The 20,225-nt window shown below is 44.9% G+C and overlaps 1 protein-coding gene across 1 annotated transcript in view; it reads left to right on the forward strand.

Annotated features, from left to right (window-relative positions):
* The window catches only part of CFAP97D2 (CFAP97 domain containing 2), a 38,505-nt gene that overhangs the window by 14,851 nt on the left and 3,429 nt on the right, over window positions 1-20,225 (forward strand). Inside the window, exons 2-3 of the mRNA XM_044287972.1 lie at window positions 6,351-6,431; window positions 8,237-8,355. Of these exons, the coding sequence (XP_044143907.1) occupies window positions 6,351-6,431; window positions 8,237-8,355 (200 nt within the window). The remainder of the gene's footprint in view (window positions 1-6,350; window positions 6,432-8,236; window positions 8,356-20,225) is intronic.

Here is a 20,225-nt window from a genome sequence, read left to right on the forward strand (position 1 = left end):
GTTTTGGTCTCATGTTCATATGTGCCATGAATTGCTGAGAAAAATTAAGTTTTAATATATGCAAATGAGCCTCTAGGAGCAACAGGGGCGTTGTCATTACACCTAAAGGCTCTGTTCTCTCTGCAACTGCCGCACCCTTTGCATTTTGATTGACAGTGCCAAGTGTGATAATGTTTTTACTGCCTCACACTATCTGAAAGCAGAGAGGGCACAGCAGTTGCAGAGAGAGCAGAGCTTCTAGGTGTAATGGCAACTCCCCCGTTGCTCCTAGAGACTCATTTGCATATATTGAAACATAATTTTTCTCAGCAATGTAAGCATATATGAACATGAGACCAACACAGATGCCTTCAGCTGCCAAGCGCACATGTAACAGGTCAGCCAGTGTCATAGGTACAAACCTGATAGATGTCCTTTAAGACCATAAATACATACAGCATTTCATTGTGAACCAATATATCTCACATTACAGCTCTTTGGGGACAGAAGATGCACCTTTTCAGTGTAAGGTCCCTTTCACACGAGCGAGTTTTCCGCGCGGGTGCAATGTGTGACGTGAACGCATAGCACCCGCACTGAATCCTGACCCATTTATTTCAATGGGTCTGTGTACATGAGCGTTGTTTTTCATGCATCAGTTCTGCGTTGCGTGAAAATCGCAGCATGTTCTATATTCTGCGTTTTTCACGCAGCCCTGGCCCCATAGAAGTGAATGGGGCTGCGTGAAAAACGCATTGCATCCGCAAGCAAGTGCGGGTGCGATGCGTTTTTCACTGATGGTTGCTAAGAGATGTTGTTTGTAAACATTCAGTTTTTTATCACGCGCGTGAAAAACGCATTAAAACGTATTGCACCCGCGTGGAAAAAACTGAACAACTAAACACAATCGCAGACAAAACTGACTGAACTTGCTTGCAAAATAGTGCGAGTTTCACTGAACGCACCCTGAACGCATCCCGCCCCAATCCGCAACGCCCGTGTGAAGGAGGCCTAACTAGGCATAACAGGGCTTCTGGAGAAAGCTAGGTGACAATTAGGGCGCCTTCACACATGCAGATTTGGTTGCAGATTTTGGTTCAGATTTTGGTGCTGTTTTGTTGCAGATTTTGGTGCAAATTATGTTGGAGATTTCTGTGAAGATTACAACCCTCATTGAAATAAATGGAGACATTCTGCTTTGGAAAATTAGCAACACTTCATTATTTATGTAGTATAATGTTCTAGGGCATTGCCAGGAGATACCTGGCCGATCCAGTGCTGGAGAGGGGGTGGCAGAGCCCTCCAGAACATATCAGCTAATAGTCTATCCAGCATAGCCGTAGGACTCAGCACATCAGGCTGTAGCCATTTTTGCAAGAGGTGGAGTAAGTCATAACACTGGGTCCTCGCAGGGTCAGCCAGCTTAAACCCCCACTGATGTACCCCCTGGGCCCGGACCAACACATTCACCCCCAGTCTTGCCAAAATCTCACCCTTTACTTTTTGGTAGTCGGCCTCTTGATCGTCCGGCAAGTCGAAATACACTTGCTGGGAATTTGATGCCAGGAATGGAGCGACGGCCTCAACCCACTGGTCACAGGGTAGCTTTTCCCTGATGGACACTTTCTCATACATCACCAGGTAGGTTTTGATGTTGTCTGCGGGGTCATCTTAGGAATCGCAGCACGGACTGCTTTCCGGGCATTGTGGATGCTCAGGGTTGCTCCTGCTGTCTGCAAAGCCATCACAGGTTGTAGCAGCAACTGGTTAGTCTCCTGCTGCTGCTTTTTAGCCTTGCGTTGCTGCAGGTTTGTCTCTCGCTGCTGCAGATTAGCCTCCATGAGGGCCTTTACAACAGCCTCCATGTTGTCGTGGGGCACTGGTTGTAATACAGCTGGTTTAATGTACGACATACAACCATGCCTAAAAAATGCATAAACCAAAAATATCGGCAATCACGCCAGCCTCACTGCTCTTGCACCCCATCCTCCACCAATTGTGGGGTTTCGCTCTGGTAGATTGCCAGAAGCGGGCGCAGTACAGAGGCAAAATACAAGTTCTTAACTCAGAACGTCAGGGTTTTTTTACACTTGAGGCAATCGCACAAAACAGCACGTAACTTTGCAATCTTGGTGTTAATTCGCACACAATGGAAAATTCATATAACACAAGTCACCTTGCTGGCAGTTCTGCCTTCAGTAGTCCACAGCAGGCTTTAGGGGGCCTGTTTCCCCAGTGTGCAGCTCATGGCCCTTTGCATAGCACAAAGCCTCAGATCCAAAAACAGAGACATCTCTGACATCTGAGCTGAGCTGAGATCTCAGCTGAGCCCAGCTGCCTATTTAAGGACAGCCAGGTCCTGCCAAAACCCAGATCGGCACTTAAACTCCGGTCCGGTATTTGACCTCACCTGGTTGGAAACCAACCCAGCTGCACATGCTGGGAGGAAAATACCTGCCTTGCCAGACACAACCCCTCACTGTGTCACATTCTGTATGTTCTCACAAATTTTTTCACCACACATGAAGGCACCCTTATTTTGGGTCTGTCATGTTGACCATGGATGTAACAGAAGGCAATTCAGAATTTACACAGTATATGCTGGAGATTATAATTTTTTTGTATGATAAGATATATATAGAGAGAGTAACATAGATTTGGCCAATTTCAGGTAGAAGCCTACAGTTTAGTCTTCAAAGCAGCCTGCACAAGTGAATGAATACAACGTTGCTTAACTACAACTGCAAACACATTTGCCAGTATCTGCAAACATAGCAGAGTTACAAGTTTAGCATTCAGTAACATACAATTTGCACTGAACAAATGAGCAGTGGGGATTATGCATTGTTTGGTTACACAAAGCATAAAATTGTAGTTTAAAGAGGACCTGTCACTAATCCAAAAGAAGTGAGATGTTTATATTCTAGGAGGCCATGCTTCCTTGAGCATGACATACTTTTCACTTATGGAAATTTAACATGGTTGCTCTGGGGCCTACTGGTTTGGCTCTGCTACCTTTATGATGCTGGCTTTCTCTGTGGAGGCACAGGTCAGCTCCTCCCGCTTTCTAGGGCTTCTTCTCACCCCCTTCTGACACTGTAAGGAGCCCCTGCTCTTCTCTATGGAATCATGGGCTCTCAGCTGTGCTCTATGGAGTCCCAGATTCCCATTGACCTATGACAGGATGGGCCTTCAGCATTCTGGTGCTCATACACACCCTGTATATTTACCTTTCATTGCTACTACTACAGCCAATAGTCAATGAAAGACTTTTATTTGACTAAAAGCCACAATAGTGTTCTTCCATTGCATAATGTACTGGTTTCTACAAATATGTATACAGTATACAATACAGTACAGTGCTCTGTATGTAACAAAAGTATAATTTATTTAGCAATTACAAAAAATGAATGGCACTAAATAACTTACAATAAACATCTGTCAAATTCGGGTGTGGGAGGGAAACACCGAACATAGGAGGGAAAGTGGTGGGGAAATAAGGCCTGGAAACTAGGAAAAGAGATGACACCTCCTAGTAAAACCCTAATTAGTCCTGACTAACTACCAGTATAACCAGACCCCAGAGGTAGGTGAGTTTGTACACCGGAAAACCTAGTGTTCTAACTCACCCTATAGGACCCTGGTACTAATGTCAGGACTGAGACAACCTGTTCCTCCAAAAGGAAGGGCGAACAGTAGTCTTCCTCAGGCCTTAATACAAACGACAGGGAAATGCAATGCACAAAATAACCCAAACAAAATACAAAAGGGAAATAAAACACTAAACTTCAAGTTGCTATGGCAGCACTCAGCCGAGATCCACACATCAGCTATCCACAACTCCAACAGAAGCTATAAACCACATAGCATAGTGGGAGAAACAACAAGAAATAGAGAAGGTTAAATGACCCTAACCCACACCTGGGGGAAGAAAGTGTGACAAGCACCAGAAACAACACACATGTATTTTGATCCAAACGCAAAACATGTCAGATCAAACCACGCCGGTTGCCAGTCTCACCGATTTCCTGCCACCTGTCGCGGGAACGTCCGTGACAACATCTATCTATCTAAAGAAGAAAAATGGCAGCACAAGACAGCAAAAAGCAAGACGAGGTGCAAGCCTAATGGGACAGGACAATCGCCCCAATTATACAAAGGTAGCAAAAAGGCAGCACTCTCAAGCAGGAAAAAGAAACAAAATGTATTCACCCATGCAGGACGTGATGTTTTGGCTCTATACTGGAGCCTTTCTCAAGCAACTAGTGATAGTGTCCATGATTATGTCATATAATATCATACATGATTGCGTAAATTCATAATACAGTTAATCATTGTAATTAATAAAATAATATACACATGTATCAATCATGTGTACATAGTGACAAACTCAGCAATGTTTGGGAGGAGAGCAACCATCAAAATTCCCGTCACAGTACGGAGTTGAGCAGAGAACGCTGCGCATGTCCATAGTGACCCAGAGGAAGCAGAAAGGCCACAATGTCCCCAGCGTATACACGACATGCGCACAGCACACAGGAGCCGACCGGTGGCCATATTGTAAAGGGACAGTTCCCACGCACAGGCGCAATGGTTTTAAAACACCCTCAGTCGCCATATTAGGTATGGGAAATGGCCAGAAAGACAAGGGCAAACAGAAAACTAAAAACTGAACTGTAGAATAACCCATCCAATTAGATTCTTAGCAATGGGGAAGGCAGGGTTCTCCTGCAATATTTAAAGAAATAAAAATGGCAAATACAGACCTCTTGGGTAACAAATACTGAGTGGGGCATAGGGAGCATCTATTATAGATGCAATGATAGATGCTCCCTATGCCCCACTCTGTATTTTGTCGCTAAGAAACTAATTAGATGGGTTTTTCTACAGTTTGCCATAGTCTCTATGGCGATTTCCTATACCTAATATGGCGACTGAGGGTGTTTTGAACCCATTGCACCTGTAAGTGGGTCTAGACCCTTTGCCCCTTTACAATATGGCCCCGGTTGGCTCCTGTGTGCTGTGCACATTTCGCTCATATGCGGGGGACATTGTGGCCTTTCTGCTTCCTCTATCTTTCTATCTATCTATCTCTATAGTGGGTGTGGGAGGGGGCAATTCTAACCTTTGCTATGGGGCCCCTTGATTTCTGTGTATACCCCTGCATGGGTTTATGGCAATAAGTAAAAAAAAATACAAATATTACCATACATTATATTAGATTGGACTTCTGTTTAACCCTGGAGGATTTGTATAATTAGGTGTAAGTATCAGCATGTAGACAGAGCATATCTTAAGGCTATGTGTGTAAGGCCACTTTGACACTGAACTTTTGTCAACATCTTGCATCATTACTTGGAAGGAACCATTTACATAGCGTGATACTTATAATGTTTTGAATTATCCATTAATTCTCAATTATTGCTCGCTCATTCAGCTGCATCTACATGCAGCAGTCATCCACTCTATATGGGGATGAACAATCGCTACTACGATCATTCATCCCCATACAAATATTGTCACCAGCACATCCCTGTTTACATAGAGCAATGTGTTGCTGACAAACAACTATTATTTGATATTTGTTTTCATCCTATTTATATTCCTTGCTGTGATGTATACACATTTTTATTAAAGCACACAGCAGGAGGTTGTATGGCGGCACACATAGTCCCACTTATAAGGACAATGGGGCACTATGTACCATAATATTATGGTACTGCAAGAGCTTCAAGCTGGAGATATTCTTCCCTAGAAGGAGTGTTTCACCAAGAAAAAACTCTCCATATGCTGTAGACATTAGTAGGTACGATATCCCAATGAGGGCTCACTGTTATATATATACTGTATCGCCCCTTTCAAGTAGAGTAGAACTGCAAGTATGACCCATGTATCTGAATCCTCCCAGTGTTACTTATTTGTCTTTATAAGACAACTAGTGGTCAGTGCTAAGAAACGGCCATCTAACAAATTAGTAGAAGTAATATAGGAATTAACTGCAATATTTCGTGAATATACATTGTGAAAGAAAGACTCTGCATAAATATGACCAAACCTGAAAAGTGCAAGAGAAGAGAAGTATTAAGACTAGCCTTTTGTATGCCGGTCTTAATTGCTGGGTGACATCATGTTCCACAATTATTAAGAGGTGTATGCCTCTTAATAGTTGTGAAGCATCTTGGCCTACCACAATGATTTACTCGCTTTGTACAAATGTGGTGAGTGTTGGAAAGGAACAAAGAGTGGCAAATTTTGGGAAAAAACAAGACTTTGCAACAAAATTTGCGACTTTTCACCCACGATCTTTTGTTAGGAAATGTAATTATTACATAATAGTGATATTGATAATGACGTACAATTGTGCATTACAGGTGCAGTCAGCTAAACCAATGGTGGATACAAACAGTCCACAAACATATGTACATCTCAACCTAAAATTGAAGAAATTGAAGGTAATTTTCAAATATATTCTATTTAATCTCTAAAACTGGGAATACTATGGATGGTACTAACTAGGTACCCTGTAGATACTAACAGAGCAGTGCTGAGTGTGCATGTGTATGGTGGGAAGGATGTCAGGAGGGATAGCTGTCATCCAAACGAGCGTTCAGCTAACATGTATGACCACTCTTACAGTACAGACCTATAGAAAACAATGGATGCATTATTCTGCATTGACTGGACCAGATTAGTGCAGGACAAGTCTGGACTGCTGCTCATGTGGATATTGCATGCTTTGTCATTTTGTAGGATGTTTCATTTGTTTTCACATTCTCTACAGAATACGTCATTGCTGTATCCATAGATATACTAGCGCTACCAATGAATGCATGCAATGACAAATCACAACACGCAATAAACAACCAGAAACAGAAACGTAAAGCCTAACTTCAATAACAGCTGAAAGTTGAGGCCTGATGACAGTCATCCCTGTATTACCCTCCTCATATAAAAGCTGGACAGAATGAATCTCTCAATGAGGCCATCAGATTTTCCATGACTTCATCTTATCTATTTGCCCATTTAACTGAACGGATGACCATGTATTACATGAACCCCCCAAGCTTGACACTGGGGAGCTAAACTTTGTGGGAGCTCTAAACTCTGGCTTATAGTGGGGAGTCAAACACAGAGGGTCCCCTAAATGATACCTAATAGGGAATGTCCAAGCTAAAGCCCTTGTTAAGTGTTTGGAGACTGCCAAAAGAACCATAAATCTCATCGTCTGGGACTTCTCTGAGTTTAAGAGAAGACTGTAGTTACTAGTGTTGGGCGTCAATATTCGAATTGCGAATATAACCACTTTGAGAATTCGCGAAGATTTAGAATATAGTGCTATACTGTATATTCGTATTCTCGAATATTCTAGATTTTTTTCCATCAGTAACCTCCCCTCTTGCTGTGGGCCAATGAGAAGGCTTCAATGTCTTTGTCTGAGCTTAGCAACATCCCTAGCAACCAATAGGAAAGTTGCCTACCCCTTACTATATAAGAACCTCCCCAGCAGCTATTTTCTGTAGTTGTATGGAGTTCTGAGAGAGAGAGAGCAGTGTTATTGCTGTGCTCTGTGCTTTCCTGTTTAATTACATTAGATAGATAGGTAGTTACTTAGCTTATATATAATACAGATAGTTAGTGGTATATAGTCAGTGTAGGTTATATCCTGATATAGTGTAGCTGATTCCAGTGCAGGGTGTCAGGTGATGTGATAGGTTCTGCTGTCCATACATACATGCTACAGACATAGTGCTGTGATGTCACAAGTTCACAACAATACTTAGTGCACCAATCAGTAATATGTAGTCAGACCTGCTAAAATGTAAAGTTGCACGCATTGTGCAAAAATATGCGCTTCATTAATTGCCGATTTGCGCAATCGCGAATATATTGGAGCACTTTATTTGCACATAAAGCTATTGCAATGTTCTGCCGTGCCAACCATTTTCTCCAGTCTCAGGAAACTTCTAGAAGCTTGAACAATATAGCAACAGTGACCCACGCCTGTATTGCGCACGCAATACGCGCATATTACATTGCCGATTTTCACAATCAAGAAAATAATCGTGAATTCTTAAATTCACGAATATATGATGAATATTCGCCCAAATATTTGTGAAATATCGCAAATTTGAATATTGCCCTTGCAGCTCATCACTAGTAGTACTAAAGTTAAGGATTTTAGTTGATTAGGTTTCACATCTATACAGGATTTTATGGTCCATTAAATGTCCTTTCTAAATACTCACTATGCCTGTAGCTTGAAGAGGAACGACTAACAATCATTGAAAGGGACAACCGTCTGCTGCTAGAGAAAATGTCATCTATCATGAGAACTAAAGGAAGAGTTGACAACAAAAATAATTATGAAGCTAAAAGGTGAGTAGTTAATGAATAATTTATTTATCATGAGGGGAATTTTTGAAGCCAGTTTTGTAGCAGTCTGCATTGCCATAATTTGGTCCTATTATTAAAGTGTAACTGCTGTTATGGGTAATTTTTTTAGAATAAAGGTACTTTCACACTTGCGGCAGAGGATTCCTGCAGGCAGTTCCGGCAATCTGGACTCAAATGGATGCATTTGTGAGACGAATCCGGATGCGGATCTGTCTGACAAATGCATTGCAATACCGGATCCGACTTTCCAGTTGTCATCTGGAAAAACGGATCCAGTATTTATTTTTTACACATTTTTAAAGGTCTGCGCAGCATGCTGCGGTATTTTCTCTGGCCAAAAAACGTAAGAGGGACTGAACTGATGCATCCTGATGCATACTGAATGGAATGCTCTCCATTCAGAATGCTTTAGGATAAAACGGATCATTTTTTTTCCAGTATTTAGCCCCTGTGACGGAACTTAACACCGGAAAAGAAAAACGCTAGTATGAAAGTTCCCTTAGCTGTCATCTGTGTACACAAGGGATAACACTATTACTGGCATTTTAGGCAGTTTTCCCCTGTGCAATCTCTGTCTGTACTTCTACATTTTCTCTGAGCTGGTTGGTGGAGACTAGTCATGTACCATGTTGTCTGCCCATACACAGGACATGGAAACACAGGAGAATCTGCTCCCTAACTCTCTGTAGATCCCCCTCAGAAGCAGCAATAGAGGGAATAGCGGGAATTATACAACAGAACTCAGCAGTTTAGATGAGAATCCAGGAGTGAATTAAAGGGATATTCTTATTAAATGAAGTTATCCACCATCCAGAAAATAGGGGATGGCTATTAGATTGGTGGGGGTCCGACTGCTAACTGCCAACTGAATGGGGGACCCAAAATGAATAGAACATGTGGACCATGTACAGTGCCACTCCATTTATTCTCTGTGGAGATAGCCAGAGATAGCTGAGTATAGTCGTACCTCCACTAATCTAAGGGCTGTATTACACCAACAGATTATCTGAAAGATTTTCTGAGCAATCATTGGTCAGATGGCCATTTACACACAGATCTTCATTTATTTATTTTTTATAAACACCAACCATTGGTCCTAATAGTTATTCTCTATCATGTGGATAAGGGTCAACTACATTTTACCAGCATACTCCTTTAAGACAGTAAATCACTTGAAACCCAGCAGCGCGCTCTCTGCCTCCTCCAGCGAAGTTGACTGAGCTGTTTACTTCTGGTGCCAGAGCTATCGCTGAACAGCTGATTGGCGTGGGTATGTTGTTTCTGCCAATCAGATAGTGATGGCCTATCCTGAACACTTTATAAAAAGTGGACAACCCCTTTAGGCTATTTTCACACTAGCGCTATTCTTTTCCTGCACAGAGTTCCGTCCTAGGGGCTCTATACCGGAAAAGAACTGATCAGTTTTATCCCCATGCATTCTGAATGGAGAGTAATCAGTTCAGGATGCATCAGGATATCTTCAGTTCAGTCATTTTGACTGATCAGGCAAAAGAGAAAACCGTAGCATGCTACGGTTTTATCTCCGGCGAAAAAAACTGAAGACTTGCCTGAATGACGGATCCGACATTTTTTCCCATAGGAATGTATTAGTGCCGGAATGCCGGATGCGACTGAAAAAAAGGTGAAAAAAATAAATGCTGGATCCGTTTTGCCAGATGACACCGGAAAGACGGATCCATCATTTCAATGCATTTTTTCGACTGATCAGGCATTTTTAAGACTGATAAGGATCCTGATCAGTCTTATTAATGCCATCAGTTGGCATATGTTTTGCCTGATCCGGCAGGCAGTTCCAGTGACGGAACTGCTTGCCGGATCTCTCTGCCGCAAGTGTGAAAGTACCCTTAATCAGCTCAACGGGCTAACCACGCCCACTTTCCCACTCAGTTTTCAAAACTAAAGTGAGTGGAATAAAAATCCAAAATGTCTCAACATTTTTAAGCAGAGAAGTCCAAAAAGTCTCAAAGCCCCATTTTGAACATTTTCAAAGCACAAATTGTGCAAGGCTTCATAAATTTTCCAAAATGGTCTTTTGCATTTATTAGGCCCCGTGCAGACGAGCGTGTCCAGATTAGGTCCGGATGCGTTGCGTCTGCAATCAGGGAAAATCGTGCGAGTAGGTATGCAATTTCAGTCAGTTTTGACTGTGATTGCGTTCCGATGTTCAGTTTTTATCGCGCGAGTGCAATACGTTTTTCACACGCGTGATAAAAAACTGACTGTGGTACCCAGACCGATCCTGGACTTCTTCCCTGAAGTTCGGGTTTGGGTTAGGTGTTCTGTATATTTTATTATTTTCCCTTATAACATGGTTATAAAGGATAATAATAGCATTCTTGCAGTGTCCCAGGGGGTCAGTAGTGTATGCTGGGCTTTGTAGTGCAGATTGCCTCACTAACCTGGGATCCACTGTCGTCTTCAATTGGGGCAAATACTGGAACAGGCAGGTATTTAACAGTTCGTGACGCCAGTGTCAATTAAACGGTGACACGCCGTGTATGGTATTGTAGAAGAATGAAGCAAGCATAGGATAGCCAACAAAAACTGGAACTTTTACTGAATATCAGTGAATACAGCTGGTTCTTGGGAGTACAGAATGGCCGGTCTTAGCAAGGCATTATACAGAGCGTTGATTACAGGAGATGCAGTACAGGCGGCTTGCACACTATTCCTGACTGGTCCTGCTACATGTGACTTTCTCTCCAAGGTCTAATGCCCTTTATCTGGCGTACCCTTGAAGCTGTCCTTATCTAGTACCTCCTCTGTTATCTTGAGTACCTCTTGCTTTATCTGATCGGCCTCTGTGGTATTCTGTGTCTTCAGGCTGTTTAGCTATGCCCTTCTGACTTCTATGCATACGGACTCAGGAGGGGAACCCTCTCTGCACTGAGTCTGGAAACTTCTAAACTTCCTGAGCTAGGCCCTAGCCTATTTATACTGAACTGGGGGCTCCCTCTGCTGGCTGTTATAAGGATTGCCGGTAACCGGCCTGACTGGCTTAAAGGGAACTACACACTCAAATCTAGCAGTGTCGGGTAGCCTACCCGTATGCTGCACACCCCCAGACTTTAACGTGAGTAAGGCCTCGTACTCACACACATGCCTGAACCAACATAAGCTGATGCATAAGTTAAACATGGCATTATAAATATAATAAACAACTATTTCACACAAAAATATAACATTTGCAATAAATGACGCGAGAAAAAGGGGCGTCTTCTTTCTTCTTAGGCACGGCCGCTGACCTGGCACAGCGGACTTCAGGTGAACCAGGTTAGTCTATTTTTCTTGACTGAAGTATAATAAGGAACTACACAGGGTTTCCCCGTGGGTGTAGAACAGGCAAGGGCTCACGTGGAGGAGTCCATTCTTGCGCACAAACATCAAGCAGGCTATTTCCGATAGTAACTGTTCGGGAGGAGACACCACCAGCATAGTCAAAGTCTCTTAAATGGACTGGCGGACGTCCCCTGGTCATCCGGGTGGACCTTCTCAACACAGGGGTTTCCTCTTCCCTTAGCACCGAGGTAGAAGAGAGAGGAGCAACAGGAGGATCTCCATCCGTGAGACCTTGGTCAGGAACAACTGGAACAACAGGAACAACAGGAACAACAGGAACAACAGGATCCACTAGAGGGGGAACTGGATCCGGGGCATCTTGAACCGGCTCTTCTGGAAGTAAAAGTACAGTAGGTGCCGGAGCGGGCACCAACAAGTTCAACCATGGTGTCAGAAGCCAATGCATGGGATCAGCGTCATACCTTAGATTTCGGACAGCCTGCATAGGATCCTCGGGCTGTATCGATGACTCTGACACAGGGGGTTCAGATATAGAACTCTCGGCACTGGGTCCTGGTGTCAGGCAGAGCTTTAACCGGTTTCGGTGCACAATTTGGGATCCCCTGCCCTCCCGGGTGATCTCATAAGTGTGAGTTCCAACATTTGGGATTGCAGTGACAACATAAGGACTTTGCTCCCATTTACTGTCCAGTTTACTGGTACGGCGGTTATTTTTTAACCATACCACAGCCCCTATCGTCAGGGGTTCTGCATGGGCTGCTTGGTCATAGTCTCTCTGCTGCCGGTCTCTAGCATAGTCCATACGTTCCTGAACAATAGCTTGGGCCGTATTCAATCGCCTTTGGTGTTCAGCAACCCAGTCGGTATTAGGTAATGGGTTGATGCAATCAGGTACGAGTACGTCCAAGGAGTGGTCAGCAGGCAATAACCCTTGGCGCCCAAACATCAAATAGAAGGGGGTATACCCGGTGGAACAGTGTATGGTATGATTGTATGTGAACATGAGCTGTGGCAACAGATTAGGCCAATCTCCCCTGGTTTCAGGAGGCACGGTCCTCAGCATCTCTATCAAGGTCTGATTCATTTTTTCACACAATCCATTACCTTGCGGATGGTAGGCCGTCGTCCGGATCTTCTTACAGTTGTGCAGGCGGCACAGTTCATGGAACAGATGGGACTCAAAAGCAGGACCTTGATCGGTGAGGATCTTTTCTGGACAACCGTAGGGCAGGAGGAAGTGTTTCCAGAACAGTTCGGCGGTAGTCTTGGCCGTCTGGTCTCTCACAGGCACCGCTACAACAAACTTAGTGAAATGGTCAATAATAGTCATAGCGTACACATACCCTGAGCGACTAGGTTCCAGCTTCACATGGTCGATGGCGACAAGTTCAAGAGGACGAGTACTTACAATGGGTCTCAGTGGTGCCCTCTGATCATGGTGTTCACCTCGTTTCAAGGTACAGGCTACACACTCTCGACACCACTTCTCCATGTCTTCTCGCATGCCCACCCAGTAAAACCGCTGGCGGATATTTGCCTCAGTCTTTTGGACCCCAAAGTGACCGGATTGATTGTGGTACATCTCCAACACCATACCTGCATCTCGTCGGGGTATGAGAATCTGATGCACCCTCTCGTTGGACACTGGGTCTAGGCTTCTCCGCAGCAACAGGCCCTTTTGTATGAAGAGCTGATGGCGCTGTCTCCACAGTTTGATGAGCTCAGGATCTGTACTCTTACGCCGAATCCTCTCAGGGGCTCTGCCACTGGTAATGAAGTCCAACAATTCACCCAGCACTCTACTTTCAGACTGTAGTTTCACCCACCTTTCTTCTTTGAGTTCCGGCCTACTGGAGGGTGAAGGAACTGCAGCTCTGCTACTGGTAGCCCGAGCCTGATCCTGTTGAGCAAATTTATGGTAGAAGGCCGGCATTTCTACATCTTCCCAAGCATCTCGCCCATCATCAGGAGCTGTCTCTGTGGGAAGCCTGGATAAAGCATCAGCATTGTCATTAGTACGTCCAGCACGATATTTTACAGAGAAATCATAGTTGGCAAGGCGAGAGGCCCATCTTTGCTCCAAAGCCCCCAATTTAGCTGTATTTAGATGTGCCAGAGGGTTATTATCAGTGAATGCAATGAAGGGGGTAGCGGCTAGATAATCTTTGAATTTCTCCGTCACTGCCCACACTAATGCCAGGAACTCTAGTTTGAAGGAACTATAATTCTGGTCATTTTTCTCAGCTCCTTTCAGGGAGCGGCTTGCATAGGCTATCACTCTTTCTTTTCCCTCTTGGATCTGGGCTAACACAGCCCCCAGGCCTCGCTTGCTAGCATCAGTATACAGATGGAAGGGCTTGCTGTAGTCTGGATAACCTAACACGGGAGGCTCAGTCAGTTTCTTTTTTAACAACTGGAACGCTATCTCTCTTTCTTCATTCCACTCAATGGGCACTGGAGTTCTAGGACTTTTCTTGGGCTGCCCCCTCAAGAGTTCCTGGATAGGATCGGCTATTTGAGCAAAATGGGGGATAAAACGTCTATAGTAGCCGGCAAAACCAAGGAAACCCCTCACCTCTTTGACGGTAGTGGGGACCGGCCAGTTACGGACAGCCGCTAACTTATCAGGGTCAGGTTGTATGCCCTCTCCGCTTACCACATGCCCCAGGTATTTTACCGCAGGTTTGAGCAAGTGGCACTTGGATGGCTTTACCTTCAGGCCATATTTGATAAGGATTTCAAATACCTCTGCTAAGTGTTTCAGATGGTCTTCATATGTTTTTGAGTACACAATGACGTCATCTAGATACAGCAGCACTGTTTCAAAGTTTTTGTGACCCAAGCACCGCTCCATTAGTCTCTGGAAAGTTCCTGGGGCATTACATAACCCGAACGGCATACAATTGAATTCGAACAGGCCCATGGGAGTGGTGAAAGCCGTCTTTTCCCTATCTGCCGGGGCCATGGGTACTTGCCAGTAGCCACTGGTCAAGTCCAACGTGGAGAAATAGGCAGCGGAGCCCAGAGCAGTTAGTGACTCCTCAATGCGGGGCAGTGGGTACGCGTCTTTGTGGGTTATTTGATTAATTTTTCTATAGTCCACGCAGAAACGGATACCACCATCCTTCTTCTTTACAAGGACCAGGGGTGCCGCCCACGGGCTACGACTGTCCCGGATTACATTAGAGTCTTTCATCTCTTGGATCATTTCCTTTACAGTCTGATAGGAAGTAGGCGGTAAGGGTCTGTATCTCTCCTTGATAGGAGGATGAGAGCCAGTAGGTATGGTGTGTTGTATGGCACTAACCTCTCCATAATCAGTAGCATGTTTACTGAAGGCCTGGTGGTGCTCTTTGACAAGCTGTAGTATCCCCTCTTGTTGACGTTGGGGGGTAGCCTCGTCCCCGACATGGAGCTCTTCCCACCAGGGCACTTGTGACTGGGGCACCGGCGGACATCCGCTGACTACAGCTGGCGGCTTTTCTGTCACTGGAAGACGGATGATGTCTTGGAAGAACACCTGAGAAAGCTGGGCAACAGGGTCATGCTTAGTAAGCGCAACAGGATGATCACTCAGGTTAATCAGACGGACAGGTACTCTACCTTGGGAGACGTTCACCAGGCACTTGGCAGCTCTCACGTAAGGGTAGTTCTCCATCTGGATTGGCTCCACCAGGGCTGGATAATCTTGGCCTTGGACTCCCAGGACAGCACGACACCATAAGAGAGTTTGGGAATTAGGAGGCAAAGTCACAGGCTTATTATCACGAATCTTGGCAGTACAAATTTCTCCTTTCCCGTTAGCAAACCTCTGCTGGGCACTTAACACAGTGATAGTCTTTTGAATCACCCTCTTGGACGCAGAGGAAGCGGTGGGCAGAGTCTGATGTAATACGGCAAGTATTTCAGCATAACAGTTTTTGAAGACATTGGTGCCTACAGGGAGTGCAGAATTATTAGGCAAGTTGTATTTTTGAGGATTAATTTTATTATTAAACAACAACCATGTTCTCAATGAACCCAAAAAACTCATTAATATCAAAGCTGAATATTTTTGGAGGTAGTTTTTAGTTTGTTTTTAGTTTTAGCTATTTTAGGGGGATATCTGTGTGTGCAGGTGATTATTACTGTACATAATTATTAGGCAACTTAACAAAAAAGAAATATATACCCATTTCAATTATTTATTTTTACCAGTGAAACCAATATAACATCTCAACATTCACAAATATACATTTCTGACATTCAAAAACAAAACAAAAACAAATCAGTGACCAATATAGCCACCTTTCTTTGCAAGGACACTCAAAAGCCTGCCATCCATGGATTCTGTCAGTGTTTTGATCTGTTCGCCATCAACATTGCGTGCAGCAGCAACCACAGCCTCCCAGACACTGTTCAGAGAGGTGTACTGTTTTCCCTCCTTGTAAATCTCACATTTGATGATGGACCACAGGTTCTCAATGGGGTTCAGATCAGGTGAACAAGGAGGCCATGTCATTAGATTTTCTTCTTTTATACCCTTTCTTGCCAGCCACGCTGTGGAGTACTTGGACGCGTGTGATGGAGCATTGTCCTGCATGAAAATCATGTTTTTCTTACCTTGCAGACTTCTTCCTGTACCACTGCTTGAAGAAGGTGTCTTCCAGAAACTGGCAGTAGGACTGGGAGTTGAGCTTGACTCCATCCTCAACCCAAAAAGGCCCCACAAGCTCATCTTTGATGATACCAGCCCAAACCAGTACTCCACCTCCACCTTGCTGGCGTCTGAGTCGGACTGGAGCTCTCTGCCCTTTACCAATCCAGCCATCTGGCCCATCAAGACTCACTCTCATTTCATCAGTCCATAAAACCTTAGAAAAATCAGTCTTGAGATATTTCTTGGCCCAGTCTTGACGTTTCAGCTTGTGTGTCTTGTTCAGTGGTGGTCGTCTTTCAGCCTTTCTTACCTTGGCCATGTCTCTGAGTATTGCACACCTTGTGCTTTTGGGCACTCCAGTGATGTTGCAGCTCTGAAATATGGCCAAACTGGTGGCAATTGGCATCTTGGCAGCTGCACGCTTGACTTTTCTCAGTTCATGGGCAGTTATTTTGCGCCTTGGTTTTTCCACACGCTTCTTGCGACCCTGTTGACTATTTTGAATGAAACGCTTGATTGTTCGATGATCACACTTTAGAAGCTTTGCAATTTTAAGAGTGCTGCATCCCTCTGCAAGATATCTCACTATTTTTGACTTTTCTGAGCCTGTCAAGTCCTTCTTTTGACCCATTTTGCCAAAGGAAATGAAGTTGCCTAATAATTATGCACACCTGATATAGGGTGTTGATGTCATTAGACCACACCCCTTCTCATTACAGAGATGCACATCACCTAATATGCTTAATTGGTAGTAGGCTTTCGAGCCTATACAGCTTGGAGTAAGACAACATGCATAAAGAGGATGATGTGGTCAAAATACTCATTTGCCTAATAATTCTGCACGTAGTGTAGAATGACAGGATGTCCTCCTCTGTCGCCAGCCTGTACTACTATCACCCCCTGTTGAGGCAAGGTTACTTCTCCCACCTGCAGGGTGGGTTCCCAGTATCCATGGATCTTTACCGGTTTGCCGTTGCTGGCGATAATCTCTACCCAGGATTCAGGCGGCTGGGTCAATTGATTGGTGTCCCAGAATCTTTCAAAGGCGGGCAGCTGAATAGTAGTGACCTGAGACCCAGTATCTAATAGGGCTTCAAAGGGGACCCCGTTAATCTCCACATTGATTTTAGGATGGGATCCTACATACCGGGGCATCCAATTTGGATCTTTTGGACCTAGTGTTCTACCTCCCGAGGGGTGGTCCTCAGCCTCAGGGGTTGCCCGTTTAACTGCCAGCAAGTGGATTCTGTGTGTCCCATCTTTTTGCAGTATGTACACACGGGCCGCTTGCGACCCCTAGTGCGCCTCCCAGGATCCCTGGGGTGAGTCTCTTGGTATGGAGGTGGGAACGGCTTAGAGGGTGACAGGAACTCCTCTTCTGACATCATAGGTTTTTCCCATTCCTCCATTTTTCTGCACACTCTCTCTAGGCTTTTAGTGAGGTGATTTACTTGCTCTGTCAGCATGGCGATAGTATCGGTAGCTGTAGCTTGAACAGCTTGACCGGCCTCAGCTCGGTTAATGATAAACGGTTTTGACCTGCAGGCTGATAACTCAGGTGGGGTGCTCAGCTCTGTAGATACTGCTGACCCCAGAATTTTTATAGCCAGTTCTTTAAAGTCCAGAAAGGTACTGTTAGGGTGTTGGGCGGACAGCATCTTTAATTGGGTCCTTATTTGCTCACTAGACACTCCGGTAATAAATTGTTCCCTCAGGGTCTGATCCTGGTTATCAGCTTCCTTGGGATCTATCTGGATTACAGCCCCCAAAGCCTCCTGAAGTGATAGGGCATAGTCACGGAGGGACTCACCGGACTTCTGTTTCTTGCCAAAGAAGTGCATCTTTATCTCTGAGGCAGTCCTCGTTTCAAAAGTGGCCCTGAGGCGGGTGAATATCTGCTCTAGAGTACTCCTTTCAGCAGCAGGCCAGGATAATACCTCTCTGCGGGCAGCCCCCTCCAGTTGCGCTAGCAAGATTTCCATTTGCTGATCGGCATTTATGGGGTACAGTTTGAATAAGGCCAGCAACTTTTCTTTAAAGTCTCTTAGGGTATGGACCTCTCCGTTATAGCGGGGAAACCATGGGGCCCCAAAGTAGTAAGGCATGGTAAAGGGCATCATGCTGGGGGCTATAGGATGATTAGGAGCCGCAAGCTCTCCCGGGTCTGACATGTTAACTTATTACGAGGTGGCCGCTGGTGACTAAAGGGGCCGGAACAATCCCCTTCCCTGCGGATACAAGTTCTTACCGGTATCGCCGGGTTCGCGCAGGCCAAATCTCGTGAGACTCCGGACGTCCTGTGTACGCGGTGACGTTGCTGACGCAGGAAAAGCAGGGCCGCGGCGGTGCGATGATGAAGAGGGGCGGGATTCTCTGTGTCTTTGAAGGGATCCGCCCACGGAGGTCCTCAGCAGCGCGGGAAACTTTACTCCAGGCGGCCGGTGGCCATCTTGATCACGATTCCCTGACAGCAAGCAGGGTGTTGCAAAGTCCAATAAATCACAGTCCACAAATACGATTTTCTCTCTGGGGGTAGCGCAGCACAGTACAGCGTCTCTGATTCCTCCCAGGCACAATTTCAATCCACCGGCTTGGAAATAAAGGGTACAGTCCTCGCAATACGGTGGTGGAATAGTTAAAGCACACAGTTCACACTTCTCTGCACTGTAGAAGTATGCGGATCCTGTTCGTGACGCCAAAAAGAGCGATGCAGTGTCCCAGGGGGTCAGTAGTGTATGCTGGGCTTTGTAGTGCAGATTGCCTCACTAACCTGGGATCCACTGTCGTCTTCAATTGGGGCAAATACTGGAACAGGCAGGTATTTAACAGTTCGTGACGCCAGTGTCAATTAAACGGTGACACGCCGTGTATGGTATTGTAGAAGAATGAAGCAAGCATAGGATAGCCAACAAAAACTGGAACTTTTACTGAATATCAGTGAATACAGCTGGTTCTTGGGAGTACAGAATGGCCGGTCTTAGCAAGGCATTATACAGAGCGTTGATTACAGGAGATGCAGTACAGGCGGCTTGCACACTATTCCTGACTGGTCCTGCTACATGTGACTTTCTCTCCAAGGTCTAATGCCCTTTATCTGGCGTACCCTTGAAGCTGTCCTTATCTAGTACCTCCTCTGTTATCTTGAGTACCTCTTGCTTTATCTGATCGGCCTCTGTGGTATTCTGTGTCTTCAGGCTGTTTAGCTATGCCCTTCTGACTTCTATGCATACAGACTCAGGAGGGGAACCCTCTCTGCACTGAGTCTGGAAACTTCTAAACTTCCTGAGCTAGGCCCTAGCCTATTTATACTGAACTGGGGGCTCCCTCTGCTGGCTGTTATAAGGATTGCCGGTAACCGGCCTGACTGGCTTAAAGGGAACTACACACTCAAATCTAGCAGTGTCGGGTAGCCTACCCGTATGCTGCATTCTTAATACAGAATGCTTACTAAAATGTGGCTTTAAGGGTAAAAAAATTTAACTCACCTCATCCAATTGATCTCGCAGCCGGCATCGTCTTCTTTCTTCTTCTTTCAAGATCTGCCAAAGGATCTTCTATCTTCATTCAGCAGGTCCTGCGCTGACGTCACCGCGCTTACGACGTGGTGAGCGCGATTACGTCATCAAAGGTCCTTTGGCAGGTCTTGAAAGAAGAAGACGATACCGGCTATGAGATCAGTTGGATGAGGTGAGTTATTTTATTTTTTATTTTTTTCAACCCTTAAAGCCACATTTTAGTAAGCATTCTGTATTCAGAATGCTATTATTTTCCCTTATAACCATGTTATAAGGGAAAATAATACAGTAAATTGACTTTTATCAATTTACTTACATCATCTCCTAGCAACCATGCGTGAAAATCGCACCGCATACGCACTTGCTTGCAGATGCTT

This window comes from Bufo gargarizans, chromosome 3 (genome assembly GCF_014858855.1).
Source record: "Bufo gargarizans isolate SCDJY-AF-19 chromosome 3, ASM1485885v1, whole genome shotgun sequence".
Taxonomy (NCBI): domain Eukaryota; kingdom Metazoa; phylum Chordata; class Amphibia; order Anura; family Bufonidae; genus Bufo; species Bufo gargarizans.